This window comes from Eretmochelys imbricata, chromosome 6, assembly GCF_965152235.1.
Source record: "Eretmochelys imbricata isolate rEreImb1 chromosome 6, rEreImb1.hap1, whole genome shotgun sequence".
Classification (NCBI taxonomy): Eukaryota; Metazoa; Chordata; order Testudines; family Cheloniidae; genus Eretmochelys; species Eretmochelys imbricata.
Genome location: NC_135577.1, coordinates 103,134,581 through 103,150,634, shown reverse-complemented (window position 1 = coordinate 103,150,634; position 16,054 = coordinate 103,134,581). Strand labels below are relative to the sequence as shown.

General features: G+C 47.6%; 1 protein-coding gene across 1 annotated transcript in view; it reads right to left on the bottom strand.

Annotated features, from left to right (window-relative positions):
- Positions 1-10,073, bottom strand: part of SLC24A4 (solute carrier family 24 member 4) — a 126,009-nt gene extending 115,936 nt beyond the window's left edge. The window contains exons 1-2 of the mRNA XM_077820406.1: positions 9,917-10,073; positions 4,050-4,160 (exon numbers count right to left, since the gene is read on the bottom strand). Coding sequence (XP_077676532.1) covers positions 4,050-4,160; positions 9,917-10,073 — 268 coding nt within the window. The remainder of the gene's footprint in view (positions 1-4,049; positions 4,161-9,916) is intronic.
- Positions 10,074-16,054: the final 5,981 nt, after the last annotated feature.

The window sequence follows — 16,054 nt, the reverse complement described above, 5'->3', positions numbered from 1 at the left end:
TTGGAGGATTGGGCCAAAAGAAATCTGATGAGGTTCAATAAGGATAAGTGCAGGGTCCTGCACTTAGGACGGAAGAACCCAATGCACAGCTACAGACTAGGGACCGAATGGCTAGGCAGCAGTTCTGCGGAAAAGGACCTAGGGGTGACAGTGGACGAGAAGCTGGATATGAGTCAGCAGTGTGCCCTTGTTGCCAAGAAGGCCAATGGCATTTTGGGATGTATAAGTAGGGGCATAGCAAGCAGATCGAGGGACGTGATCGTCCCCCTCTATTCGACATTGGTGAGGCCTCATCTGGAGTACTGTGTCCAGCTTTGGGCCCCACACTACAAGAAAGATGTGGATAAATTGGAGAGAGTCCAGCGAAGGGCAACAAAAATGATTAGGGGTCTGGAACACATGACTTATGAGGAGAGGCTGAGGGAACTGGGACTGTTTAGTCTGCAGAAGAGAAGAATGAGGGGGGGATTTGATAGCTGCTTTCAACTACCTGAGAGGTGGTTCCAGAGAGGATGGTTCTAGACTATTCTCAGTGGTAGAAGATGACGGGACAAGGAGTAATGGTCTCAAGTTGCAGTGGGGGAGGTTTAGGTTGGATATTAGGAAAAACTTTTTCACTAGGAGGGTGGTGAAACACTGGAATGCGTTACCTAGGGAGGTGGTAATATCTCCTTCCTTAGAATTTTTTAAGGTCCTGGCTGGGATGATTTAATTGGGGATTGGTCCTGCTTTGAGCAGGGGGTTGGACTAGATGACCTCCTGAGGTCCCTTCCAACCCTGATATTCTATGATTCTAAGTTTCAGTGTTTCAGACACTTAAAACTGAAATTTTATGGTGTTGTAACCGTGGGGGTCCCAACCCAAAAGGGGGTCATTGGGAGGGTCACAAGGTTACTGTAGGGGGATTGGGGTATTGCTGCCCTCACTTCTGCACTGTTGCTGGTGATGGTGCTGCCTTCGGGGGGGCGGCCAAAGAGCAGTGGCTCTACAGGCAGCACCGCCGCCAGCAGCAGTGCAGAAGTGAGGGTGGCATGGTGGGGGAGGGGGTCTCACTTTGCAGGGAGAGGGCAGGGTCAGCCTTACGGATGGGTGACGTGGGCAAACTCCCAGGGCGCCATGGTTGGGGGTGGGGGGCACATGGTCCACACACACACACACAGAGCCAGCCCAAAGCGTCGTCCGCCCCCCCCCCCCGCCCCCCCAAGCGCCAGGGTGCTGGGCCCAGAGCCGGGGCGGGGGGTGCCCTGGCTCAAGGCTCCTAGTGTACGCCAGGCTCCAGCTGCTGGTCCTGGCTGGGCTGGTAAGGAACGAGACTTCCTCTCCTCCTGCAGGGGCCACTCCCGGGTCCAGGTCAGACCCACTTCCAGGAACCTCCCCCAGCTGCAGGAAGGTCTGCCACTGCTGGCTGGGAGCTCAGCTCTGAAGGTAGCGTCGCCACCAGCAGCAGGGCAGAAATAAGGATGGCAGGGTGTGGTACCACCACCTTTACTTCTATGTTGCTGCTGGCTGTGCCCCTGCCTTCAGAGCTTGGCTCCCAGCCGGCACCCACCACTCTCCAGCCACCCAGCTCTGAAGGCAGCACAGAAGTAAAGGTGGCAATACCGCAACCCCCCTACAATAGCCTGATGGCTCCTCCCTTCTTGGGACCCCCCAGTTGGAGAAACGCTGCTCTCCCCCGTGAGGTCTGTATAGTATAGGATAAAAATATACAAAAGACTAGATTTCATGGGGGAGACCAGATTTCATGTATGTGAATTTGGTAGGGCACTAGCAATTACTATTTACTGGTTTTGTCCCAAACTTTGTGGGACTATGGACAAGATCCTTAACCTCTCTGTGACCCAGTGCTTATATCTGCAATAGGGATTGTACTTATTGGGTATCTCACAGAGATGATGTGAGAGTTACAAAAGAGTGAGCATGTATGAGTTTGTGGTCCATATTGCTTTGCCTTATAAAGTTTCAGGCCTCACATTCTAGCCTTTAAAACAGACAGGAGGAGCACAGCAACAATAGAAAGTCTCACAGGCTCTAGAAGTTCAGTCAACAATAATCACTTCAAAGCTCCTAGGTTCTAAAGACATCTTTCCTCTCTAGCTACAAACATCACACTTTCAGAGAGGGAGGGATGTTTTCTCTATTTGCAGCCTTATATCTAGACACTCTCTCAGGCTCTTTTCCCTTCACCCTACAATACACCTAGAGATAAGCAATACACAAGCTGTAGAAGGGGAAGTGACTAAAAAACACCACTGCTATCTTCCTGTGATACGACTTGCTAAGTTGATTTAAATATTAACTTCAAGTAACACCTTTAAAAAAAAATCTGACTTAAGCAGCATTGCCAGATCTTGTTATTTTATCGTGAGTCTCACAATATTTGTTGTTTTTCTTAAAGCTCCAGCTCCTGGAGGCATGTGACTGAGAATTTCAGCTTTTACACTTTTTTTTTTTTAAAAGTGTAAGTTTCCAGCCTTCATAGTTGTGGAGAAAAGCTTGAAAATGTGACCCAAGTGCACCTTAAAGGCTAAAAAAAAAAGTCAAGAGAAATACCTAGGGGGGTGGGAAACTAGTTTAAAAGTCTTTCATGATTTTCGGGGGTTGCTTCATGATTTTTGAATTCCTGAGCTTGTCAGCACTGCTCAAGTCATTCCTTCCCCCCTCCCCGCCCCCCCCCCTTTGCTGTACACAGCATATGGAACATGATTTCCCCCATACGTGTATATATAATCTCCAGAGTAAGGAAATGAACTCCCATGTCATCCCAAAAGGTTACTCCCATTAATACTGAAGCCTTTTAGAGGGAATCCCTTTCATCCATTTCCTGGGATCTTGTACTTCTCAGTTGGCTCAGTACTGACTCCATGTGTGCACATGCATGCATACACGTGCGCATGGGCAGACCCTCATACTAATGCATTCCGCTAATAACTCATGCACACGAGTAAGAAATATTTGACTATTCATCAGGAATAGCCAGATCTTACCAAAAGATATTTGTTTTGCTCTTCTATATGAAGAACTTTTAAAGTGAAGTCAATTGTCACTGTTTTACATGTGCAAATACACCACAGACTTCTTTGCGCATATCCAAAACCCAATTAGAAACTCTGCATCATCAACACAGATAAAGGTTTCTGTCCTACTGAAGCTGGTTAAACCTCTTTCACTTCACCCTTAGAAATGCCCATGTGCAGTAGTGATGTTAGCCCTATGGAAAGGTACATTAGTGCTTCAACAGACTTCCAACCCCTCTAGTAAACAGAGGCTGGTAGTATTATGGAATTGATGCCGTCAGTTTTTGAGAGAGGGTGCATCTAATGGCTGATCAAGGAGCAGTTGATGAAACTTTCTTCCTCCACCCCACCATGAACCACAAAGGGAGGGATGATAATGGCAAGACAGACAGGAGGGTGAAAGCACTAGAGATCCAAACTCACATCAGGCAGTATCTTCTGTCACGCCACACAATCACTGTCATGGCCAGGGCTGATAGGGTGAGGTAGAGTGAATGCTTAAATGCCCTCGTTCTTTCTCCCTCTTCAGAGACAGCAATTCTGACATTAGTGGAAGCTAAGAACCTGAACAGATAGCTCAGTGCAACATTAAACTTACAGAAATTGATTCAATGGTACTGTAAACCCAAATAAGCATTTCAGTCTTGTAACCTTTACTATCCATGGTTTAACAAAAAGAAGTGCACCATTACTACCAACACAACATACATAGCAGCAACAACGATGTATAGAAATAATGACCAAAAAGGAAAGAAAACGTGTGTGATCCAGCCTCCGAGACAAGCTGCATGAGGACTCATACACAGTTTTATGTCTGAACATTACCTTTTAGCTTCAGTAGATAAAACCTTTGAGTTGCTTAGCAGTATCACCAATTACTTTGCTCATAAACCTTTTTTCTACACGGCACAGTCTCTCCACCCCGTTCCCCCATGTTTGACACTTTTATATTCACAGTGACACATTACTGCAGCTTGGGCTATGACTGCACAATATGGTATTACAAAATACCAGAAAGCTTTTGGGTTTTACCTGGCTCTGTACAGTTCTTTTCTTCATGTGTCACATTAGGTGAGGCCATCAATCTTCTGTTCCTCCATATTTCTGACAAAACATTTTTGTCTGTAATAGTGGATTCTTGTCCTATATTAAATGCAAAAGTGTTTGTCAGCATTGCTACCCATATCTTCTTAACTGGAACGTATGCATCCACTCAACAAGAACACTGAGAAGCTAAGTTAGATGTTGAAATCTTCAGATATACAACATTTTATGTGTGTGTGCGTATTGTTTCCTCAAAAAAAAAAAAATCACATGCACACTTTTTCCAGCTACTTTTTATTTAACAGATTAAGTCAATGTGTATATATTGTAAGGCACTGACCCAGTCAGCACTAGAACATTTTGGCAACTAAATCAGCCCAGATTTTGTAGGTGATCTGTTGAGACAGAAAGACAGACATAAATAAATCTCAGATCCTTCGTACCTTAATGGGGCAAAATTCCCATTAAAATTTTTGCCTAAGCAAGTATGGCAAGATCAGAATTCGTTAAATTTCTCTCTCAACATAGCATGCAAGAAGCAGTGTGTGTAGCTCAAAAAACAGAAGTTGGTCTAAAAAGATATTGCCTCAAGTACCTTGTCTCTCTCATCTTGTGGGACCAACACAGCTATTACAACAAAGTCAACATTTTTGCTAATGGAAGGGACATAATTATAACCAAGGGCAGAAAAGACCTTTTTAAGCTCATCATTTTCATCATGACCCTACCTGCTTATCGTGTACAATTTATACGAAAAGTTGCTCGGGGTCTGATCCTGTAATTCTTACTCAGGCAGTTTATCTTCAGTGGTGTGACAGGGACACACATCTCGAGTGCCTCCTAGCAGCTGGGCGTGGTACCGCACTTTCCCTGCTCCCCATGCACCCTGTAGGTTGCTGACCTTGCTAGGCAGGTCTTCAGAAAGGATTGGCCTTCCTCAGGCTCTTCCCAAAGAGGAACTCCCTTTGTTCCACCCTCCAGGGTCTCCTCCCCTCTACTGAGCTCTCCATTCTATTTAAGCCCTAACTCTACCTCTTCTAAAATTTTGTTCTGAACAGCTTCCCCCTGGAAGGACAACAGTCTGGGCCTTCACCAGGGCACAAGCTTCACTGCTTTAACTCTTTTTTTTTTTTGGGTAGCTGGCACACTTCCAGGTGCAACTGATCCTTCCCCCAGAGTGCCCCCTGTACTTCCTTTCAGGATCTCTCCACTACAGAGTGCAGTCTTCACACAGTCTCCTTTGTTTCTTGGATCTTGGCTACACCTGTTCCCAAGATTACAGAGAGTCAGCCTTCTCTGTGGCCTCTCTATTCACCTCAACTTCAGCCTACTTCCTCTCTGTGGTAACAACCTTGTTCCCCAATTTCTACCCATTTCCCACTGTGCAGGCCTTTTGAGGAGGTGTATTCTCTACTGCCATCAGCACTACATCCCCTTTGCCTGTAACTACTGCTTTTGCACTGTGGGTTACCCTTATTCTTTCTTGCTCACCCATTCCACTGTCGCTCCTTTGACTATCCCTGGTTTGCCTGATCTTGGGGTCTCCTTTTCCTCTTGTTTCAGAGGAGTAGCCGCGTTAGTCTGTATCCATAAAAAGAAAAGGAGGACTTGTAGCACCTTAGAGACTAACAAATTTATTTGAGCATAAGCTTTCGTGAGCTACAGCTCACTTCATTGGATGCATTCAGTGGAAAATACAGTGGGGAGATTTATATACACAGAGAACATGAAACAATGGGTGTTACCATACACACTGTAAGGAGAGCGATCAGGTAAAGTGAGCTATTACCAGCAGGAGACAGGGTGGGGGGGCAGGGAGAAGAAAACCTTTGGTAGTGATAATCAAGGTGGGCATTTCCAGCAGTTGACAAGAACATCTGAGGAACGGGGGGGAAATAAACACGGGGAAATAGTCTTACTTTGTGTAATGACCCATCCACTCCCAGCCTTTATTCAAGCCTAAGTAAAGGTTCCCCCGCTCTCCTGCTGGTAATAGCTCACCTTACCTGATCACTCTCCTTACAATGCGTATGGTAACACCCATTGTTTCATGTTCTCTGTGTATATAAATCTCCCCACTGTATTTTCCACTGAATGCATCCGATGAAGTGAGCTGTAGCTCACGAAAGCTTAAGCTCAAATAAATTTGTTTGTCTCTAAGGTGCCACAAGTACTCCTTTTCTTTTTTCCTCTCGTTGCCACTCATTTCTCTATGAGGGCAAAGTCATTTTCAATGCCCTGCCACCCTGGAGGCAAAACATACCACCACTGTCCCAGCTTTGACAACTGGCAGAGTATCCCTTGAGGCCCTTTCAGTACCCTGTTGCCCAGAGTCACTCTTGCTATCATGGTTCATATAGAATCATAGAATCATAGAATATCAGGGTTGGAAGGGACCCCTGAAGGTCATCTAGTCCAACCCCCTGCTCGAAGCAGGACCAATTCCCAGTTAAATCATCCCAGCCAGGGCTTTGTCAAGCCTGACCTTAAAAACTTCCAAGGAAGGAGATTCCACCATATAGGGGTAGATCCTCCTAATACATCCAAATTGACCACAGCAGAGCATGTCCGCAACTGGGCCTCATGCCTCTTCATCAGCCCTGGAGGAGTTTCTGTAGCTCTTCCCTTAGTTCACACCAGCAACTCAATCTTTTCCCCCAGTTCACCCAAGGGCAAGCCTTTCTGAAATGTCCCATCTGTCCACAACCATAACATCTCCTTGGCTTGGCCTCAGGCCTCCAGCCCACTATATCCTTCTTGTCTTCCCAGGATCAGCAGCCATTGCTGCTTCTTCCCTGCAGGATCCATAACAGGCAATGCTGCTGCTGCTCTAGCCAGGCTAGCTGCTGTTATAGATCCCACTGCACCTCCTGCCACTCTCTGTGAGCCTTACTGAGCTGCTGAAGCAACACCCAGATTTGCTTCACAGACCCAGTCCTCCCCAGAAACAGGTGTATGAATTTTGGTGTCCCCGTCTGTCATGGCTGCTGGGATCCTTGTTACCCTTCAGCTAGCACCTGCTGAGTTTCAGCAGAGCTGTGCTGCTTTTGGGCTAGAACTCTTTTCAATTCTCCATTGTCCCCTTATTTCAGGGGGTGATCCCAAAGTTCCCACCTCCAGTACCAAGTGGGGATGGGGACACTCACCTCTCGAGTGCCTCCTAGTAGCTGGGTGTAGCACTGCACTCTTTTTCCTGCTCCTGGCACGCCCTGTCACAGTCAAAAAAGGACTGAATCCCTTCTGGGATAGCAAAGAGTTCAACATGCCATCTGCCCTCACCAGGGTCTTCAGACCCATCTCTGGGCCCTTTAAATCCCACCCGTTGATGAGGCTTCTGAAGAAGCCTTCTCCCCATCTCAGGGCTTAAGCCACTTAGCTACTGGCCAGTGGGGGAACCCCTATTCCAGGTCCCAACCCAGGGACCCTACAAACAGCAGCCACATACTGCTGCCTCCACTTCACTACTGCTATTCCCTGGGTCTTTTCCCACATTTCCCTTTCTCCTCACCCTTAGCTCATGGCTGAAATTCTCAGATTCCCTTCACTGAATGCCAATGCCACCAAAACCTCTCTTGAGGTTCCATCAAGTTCCAGTGACCAGCAAGGAGCACCCTTCCTTGATCCTATGGTCCCAGTCAGGAACTGGCCTGTTCAGGCCCTGCAGCTCCTTTTATCTAAGTCTGCTGGGCTCTGATTGGCTGTTCTATGCAGCCTGTCTAGGGAGGCCTGGAGGACGCACCTTGGCTGTTCCTTTCCTGGGGTGGGGTGTGGTAGGACCACATAGCTTCCATCAGGGAGCCACAAAAGGCCTTGTGTACCCCATCACAAGTGGGCATTTTGCCTGAGTAAGGACGGAAAAAATCTGCCCCTAAAGTTAGTTTGGCCAGTGCCATTGCCAAAATGTTCTAGTGCTGCAACAATTACAGCGAACTGAGAACTGATGATCAGTGTTTATATGATGATTCGTTACAAATTAATCAGCTAAAAACAGTACCTGACCCAGCTTTCCCCTGGTTAGTCAGGATCTCCCCTCTGTGTCTGGAGAGCTTATAGAGTAATTTCTTCTCTGGTTTCTCAGCGTCTTCTCTCTCAGACCTTTCTGCCTGGAGAGGGTAGGCTGAACTTGTTGGTAACAGTTGAAATTTAAAGTGTAACTTTCGTGATACACTTGATCATGCAGACCAAGATTTTGTGACAAAAAAAATCAGTTCTGAGAAAGATTATTTGCATCCAAAAACTCATGACCAAATCACACTGCAGTTAGTTATTTTCACAAACCAGTGCAACAAAAATCAGAACTAGGTATGATAAATTGTTCAAAATGAAGAAAATTGTAGTATATTTTTAAGACTACAATACAAAATAATTTCCAAAAACCTGAAGCCAATAACACGCTTATAACAGTGTAGAGTACTAACTTCTTTCACTAATGACTTGTTGTCATCACAGATAAGTATCAACTGTAACAGGCAATAGTTTGAACAGGAGAGTGTTATAAAGCATGAAAACTTCCACTGGAACTGTTTTTAAATACAGATTTTAGCTCCAGCTTTAAGAGAATAAAAGCTCTGCTCTGCTCTTGCAGGACCCAGATTGTCTTAAATTAAAGCTAGAGCTAAAATCTGTGTTTAAAAAATAATTCCAGTGGAAGTTTGATGGGTGCATCCGTGCACCTGTGCAGTACCCCACTGACTTCATTGGGTCTCCACAAGTGCAGAGCAACCTGCAGAATTGAGACCCAAAGTTACATTTTTAAAGCACAAACTGTGTGATCAGGAAAAAAACTGAGCAAACAAAGGAGAATGAAATGCAGTCCAGGATCATAACGTAGAAATGCAGCAGTTCCTAATTTAAATATACTTGTACAAAAGATATAACAGACTAATTTAAAACATATAAAATATTTAAACAATATCAGACTCTCAATATTATTTGTCCTAAAATCGGTTCAATCAGTATGGTACTCTGGGAAAAATGAAGTAGTTTTAGATTATATCCAGCTATGCAATACTGTATCTTGATCTTTTTAAAATTCTGTGAGTGGTCAAGTGGCTAGAGAAACAAATGGAAGTCACGATTCCTGGGTTCTACTTCAGGCTCAGGAACTAAACTACCATATGACTTTGTGCAATGCATGTAATTCCTGTGGCTGGGTTTCCTCACCTGTAAAATGAGTTTAATATTTATGCCCCTCGGAGGGATGCGTTTAAATTTGTATAGTGCTTGGGGATCCTTGGACGAAAGGTGCTAGAGAAATGCAAGGTATTGTTACATACCATGATTTGTGAGGAGAAACCAGTCCTCTCACCCTCTCCCTAACTGCAAGTGAAGTTGTTCAGCAAAAGGGAGCCAAGTCATGAACTGTGAAATGCTCCTACCCAGAACGCAGCTAGCTAAAAGGTGTGATTATCTGAGCACTGCTCTGCTTTAATCACACTGGGCATTAAGTATCATTATCTAGGCAAACTCACTCACTTGCGGGGCAGAGCTGTCACGTTTTACTGTCGGACAAGTCTGGGGGCAATCAAGCCAGCTGCCTCCATGCTATGTCCAATGCCAAACAGCTTAGTGCCTCCTCCTCACCAGAAGCCCAGGACCCAGCCAGCCCATCCTTCCTGACCTGCCTGCAGCCTCCCCACTTTACAAACATGTTTATTGCCGGAGTTAATAAAGATACACAAGCCAGGAGCTACTTTGCCCCCTGACAATGAGCTAGCCTGGCAGAGGTAGCGTGCAAACAGCGAGCCCCCCCTCCCCCTCCCGGTCCGGTGCACAGCCAGGCACTGCCCCAAGCCAGCCCGAGATCCCTGGCTGTCCAGTGGCTTGTACTCTGCTCACCCCCCGCGGCCACCTACCTAGCTTGGAGAGCAGGCTGGACATGCACCACACAAAGAAGAGGATGGCGCAGATGAAGCCCAGTTGCGGCAGCAGCATCTCTCGCCTCTTGCGAACTTTCCTGAGCTTGAAGAGCATGGTGTGGGGGGCGGCGAGGGGCTGCACTTCCAGCCCCATCGGAGCCAGCGGAGGGAGGACGCGGGCGGGCAGAGGGCGAGGAAGCCCCAGGAGACGAGTGGGGTTCACTTAGCAGCCCCCCCGGCGGAGGGCTTCATCCCCAGCGGGCTGAACGCACAGGGAAGCCAGCTCCGGGCGCTGCGGAGCGGGCAGCGGGAGAGCTCCGGGCAGCCGTGCCAGGGCCGGGGGAGAGATGCAGGTGGGAGGCGTGCAAGGAGCGGGGCCGAGACGCAGGCGGGTGCAGCCCGCAGCCGGGGTCTCTCGAGCTGTCAAGGCGAGGGCTGAGCCCGGAGCCCCGCGCCCCCCATGGCTGGGCAGCGGCGGGGGGAAGCGGTAGCGCCCGGACTCCCGGCCCCGCAGATGCTCCTCTCACCGGCAGGTGCGAGTGGCGCCGGGTGGCGAGCTCAGTGCAGCCGCTCGGCTCCCGCGGGCAGCCCGCGCAGCATCCTCCAGCTCCGGGTAAAGTTCATCCTCCGGCCGGCGCTGCGGGAGGGTCGCGGGGTCCTGGCCGGCGTGAGGCGGGGCGCAGGCTCGGCGCTCCGGCTCCAGCTCGAGGCTGAGCCAGCAGAGCCGCTTCCCGCGGGGAGCTCCGGGGTGACAACCGCGCCCGTCCCTCCCCGGCTGCTCTCCCCGGCAACTTTCTCGCCGCTCCTCGAGCCCCTTGGGCAAAGCGCATGTGCCGGAGCCCTGGCCTCCCTCGGCCCCTCCCGCCTTCGCTCTGCCCTCCCCGCTCCCCCTCCGCGCCGGGGGATTAACTGGCCAAATTAATCCGCTCCCCTAAATGGCGCAGGAATTATCCACTCGCAGGTTAGCACTTGGCATCGCCGGGCGCGCGGGGACGGGAGGCCCCGGGGAGCAGGCAGGAGCACGTGCCGCTGCGGAGCCAGCCTCTCTCACGCCTCCCAGGCTCGGCCAGGGAGCGACTTGCCCTCGCCAAGCGCGTGCTGCAGCCGGGGCAGGGGTTAGGGTGAAAGGCAGGCCGCCCTCGGAGCTGGGAGCAAGCCACAATGTAGGCTCCGCGCGGGGTCCAAACGCTCCCTGGCTGGCGGGGAGGCGGGGGGGGGGGGGGAACGAGCGGCATCTGGCCTCTCTCTAGCACTTAGGGACGTCGCTTACCCAGCCCCAGGGATATTATTTCCTGTTCTCTCTAAGAACAGGTCTCACAATCAGGCTCTCTGCCAGCCCTACGATTGCTCTGAGATGGGCAGTTTTGATTTCCTACCATAGTTTCCCCATGAGTAAGACAGGTGTCACACAGGGCTTCATTCATTCACACAGGGCTTAATGTGTAGCAAGTGCTTTGAGATCCTCCAGTGACTGATGCTATACAGGGAAAGGGACCAGATTATTCTACATAATGAAAACCAGATTAAGGTTATTATTTGCATTACAGTGGTTCCCACAGGCACAGGGAAATTCAGTAAGAGTTGGGTGCCTGTCTTGCTTAAGATCCTTTGAAAATCCCAGTTTAAAAATTCAGATGCATTTCTTTTTGGACCAGGCATTTTACATTTTTCTTCTTATTACTATAAGTGATTTGCCATCCACAGGGCATGAGAACATATTTGGAACAGCAAACTGAACTGAATAAACCATTTTATAAAACAGGCATTATTCCTAGACTGTTCCAAAATGGAATTCTTCTCTTCTTAAAATCTTTTACACCCAATTTCAACTAACAACATGAAACCTTCTAAAAGGATTTGTAATTATTTTCTATGCATAATAGTTATTTTCAACTTTATAGAAATACAATAACTCAAATATGTCTCCCCCAATCCCAAGGAGCCACAATGAAACAAAAGAGAAAAAAGCCACCACAGACCATGACAACAGCACCAGGGTTAAAGCCCCTGCTATTAACAACTCCAGGAGTAGGGGTGTGTTCTGCAGATGTAAGGCAGGCATGATCCAAATCCCAGAGAAAGTGCAGCCCCCATTATCCCAACGTCCAGGAAGTCCTGGAAGTCCAAACCAGCCCTTTGAAGGGCGTTGTGTTGCTACATGGAACATGCTAACACTGAAAGGCAGTGGTTACAAGACAGCTCTTGTCAAAGAACTCACCCATTATGAGAGCATAATCTCTGGCATCACAAAGCCACAAAGCAATTGAGACACTGTGGCAGGAGGAACCTTCGTCCACTCTGGAGATCCACAACAAACTTAAGGTGCAGCACTTACTTGTTATCAGACAACCTCTAGCACAGTCTAACTACATGGAACCAAATCTCTTCATGTGTACTCTATGCTTGGATTCAACACTATCATAGAATCATAGAAATGTAGGACTGGAAGGGACCATGATAGGTCATCAAGTCCAGTCCCCTGCACTGAGGAGGGACTAAGTATTATCCACATCATCCCTGACAGGTGTTTGTCTAACCTGCTCTTAAAAACCTCCACTGATGCAGATTCCACAAGCTCTTCAGGGGTTCTCAAACTTAATTGCACCATGACCCTCTTCTGACAACAAAAATTACAACATGACCCCAGTAGGGGGGACCGAAGCCTGAGCCCACCTGAGCCCTGCTGCCCCAGATGGGGGGGCCAAAGCCTGAGCCCCATCACTCTGGGCGGGGGGGAGGGGTCAAAGCCGTAGCCCAAGGGCTTCAGCCCCAGGTAAGGGGCCTGTAAAGAAAATAACAGAATGCCACTAGCCGTCACCTTCAGCCCCCCACTAAAACCTCTCCAACGCATTATCAAGGATCTACAGCCTATCCTGAAGGACGACCCATCCCTCTCACAAATCTTGTGAGACAAGCCAGTCCTTGCCTACAGACAGCCCCCCAACCTGAAGCAAATACTCACCAGCAACTACATACCACACAACAGAACCACTAACCCAGGAACCTATCCTTGCAGCAAAGCCCGTTGCCAACTGTGCCCACATATCTATTCAGGGGACACCATCACAGGGCCTAATAACATCAGCCACGCTATCAGAGGCTCGTTCACCTGCACATCTACCAATGTGATATATGCCATCGTGTGCAAGCAATGCCCCTCTGCTATGTACATTGATCAAACTGGACAGTCTCTACGTAAAAGAATAAATGGACACAAATCAGATGTCAAGAATTATAACATTCATAAACCAGTCGGAGAACACTTCAATCTCTCTGGTCACGTGATTGCAGACATGAAAGTTGCGATATCACAACAGAAAAACTTCAGAACCAGAGTCCAGCGAGAGACTGCTGAATTGGAATTCATTTGCAAATTGGATACAATTAACTTAGGCTTGAATAGAGACTGGGAGTGGCTAAGTCATTATGCAAGGTAACCTATTTCCCCTTGTTTTTTCCTACCTCCTCCTCCTCCCCCACCCCCACTCCCGTTCCTCAGACGTTCTTGTTAAACCCTGGATTTGTGCTGGAAATGGCCCACCTTGATTAACATACGCATTGTAAGGAGAGTGATCACTTTAGATAAGCTATTACCAGCAGGAGAGTGGGATGGGGGGAGAAAACCTTTTGAAGTGATAAACACCCATTTTGTCACGGTCTGTGTGTATAAAAACATCCTCACTGCATTTTCCACTTTTATGCATCAGATGAAGTGAGCTGTAGCTCACGAAAGCTTATGCTCAAATAAATTGGTTAGTCTCTAAGGTGCCACAAGTACTCCTTTTCTTTTTACTAGTACTTGGAGATTTCAGTGCTGTAACTGGCTGCGATCGAACTGGGTACAAAACTGTGATAGGTCCCTTTGGTTCTGGTTCCCCAAATGACATCACCACCTGGCTTCTGATATTGTGTACTGCCAAGTACTTGTCTGTTATGGACCCCTGGTTTAGATGCCTTAACAACCATAGCTGGACCTGGATTTCAAAACATTGGATGTGCCATGAAGGAAACTGACCACATTCTCATCAGAAATTACTCCATAGTGAAATCTCACCAGAAGCATCAGCAAACTCAGACCATAGACTAATTGTCACTAAGCTCTCACTGCATCTTCCAACTCCTCGCAAGCCAGACATCCACCAACAGTGCAAATGTTCCAGAGTCTTTCTGAGGATTCTGTTGAATCCATGAAATACACACAGGCCCTTAATGATCACATACATATAGTCAGTACCCTCTCAGACAACGTGGAGATCGCCTCAAGTGCTCTACGTGTTATATTACTGTTCACTGCTGGAACAATCAGCTTCAGACAGCTGCACAAGAAACCTTGGCTTTCTGAAGAGACCTTTGACATATTAGCAAAAAAAGCAGGTGTATGCAAGAAGGGAAATGTTCAAGAATGTAAATGGCTGAAAGACATTTTATGGCCATGGCAAAATGTGACCATGATATCTATGTCACTCCCTGGCCAAGAAAGCAGAAAGCCAGAAGCCATAAACAGCTTTCTAACAGCTTCATTATGAAACAGGACAGCTGTCCCTGCTCATTGGCGGATGAGTTCCTGGACTGATGGAAAACACATTAGGAAAGCGTGTTGAACCACGGACCTGCTGATGACATCGAGAACTATGTGACCTGGCAAACCACACAGCTGCAGATCCAGGGACAAACACTGATCCTCCTTCACTTGAGGAAGTATAAAAGGCCATCAAAGAGTTAGAGTAGATGTGTTGCTTGACCTGATGGTATTCCACCCAAGCTGCTCAAAGGTTCCTTGGAACCAATGAGCACTGGCCTGCATCAACTGTTCTTAAAAGTGTGGGTATCAGGCAAAGTACCAGAAGAATGAAAAGACAGCATCCTAGTGTCCCAGTACAAGGGCAAAAGATCTTTCACCAAGTGTGGCAACTACAGGCCTATCTCATTGTTATTGGTCTCTGGAAAGGTCTTTGCTCATGTTCTGCTTGGTAGAATGCAGTGTTCCTTAATAGAGATTGTCCAAAGCAGTCAGGTTTCAAGCTGGATGGTCAACCACAAACGCTGTTCTCACCTTCTGGCTTCTGACTGAGCTGCACTGAGAATTTAACTCCCCACTTCATGTGGCATATATTAACAAAGCAACTTTTGATTTGGTCATCAGGTCAGCTCTTTGGCTTTTACTGTAAGGAGATGGTGTTCCAGATGTTTTCCAAAACTGGTGCACAGTCTTCTACTAGCACGAGACTGCACTTTGGTTCACTGCTTTTGCTGCATTTCTGTATAACCTCAGATGTGTGGTAGGAATGCATTCTTGTCTCAGCACTATTCTGTCAAACCATTACTATTTGCCGCTCCACACATCAGTATCAGGGTTGGTCAAGAAGGGTTTAACAACCAAGACTACACTGATGCTGATGTCTTGCTTGTGGAGAAGTCAGAATTTCAGCTCCACCCTCCAAGGTATCTAACATATCACTGACTCTATGAGGTTGAACCTCTCATGGTAGAAAACCAAGGTCCAGAATCTCATAGCTGGCCCATCAGTACCTCCAGTGAAGGTGGGATCGAGTACAGTGGAAAGCGTAGAAAAGTTCACCTACCTAGGCTGCAAGGAGAGTTCAAACAGCTGCAGCAAACTGGACATTCTTCAGTGAAGATGTCTCACCACTTCCTGCATGAAGTCCAGGTCTCACTTATGGATGCAAACAGTCTTTGCACTGAGACAAAGTTCAGAGTTTATCAAACCTGTGTACTACCTGTATTGCTATATGAGTCAGAAACCTGGACCCTCTTACAGGCAGACTGAAGCGGCTAGAGGCATTCCATATTGCTGTCAGCACCAAATCCTGAGCATAAAGTGGTCTGACTTCCTTCAAAATGTCACAATCTTGCAAAGATCTGGCCTTCCCTCAATCACTCATTATGTTCAAAAGCAGTATTGCATGCTCTTCGGCCATGTCGCCACGATGGATAAAAACACTCCAGCACATTATTCTCTAAAACTCTGCACTGACAAGCAAAGGGGTGCATGTTCTGATGCTATCTGGTGCTGCCCATGGGGCTGCTTCACTTCAGTTGTAGCTCACGAAAGCTTATGCTCAAATAAATTGGTTAGTCTCTAAGGTGCCACAAGTACTCCTTTTCTTTTTGCGA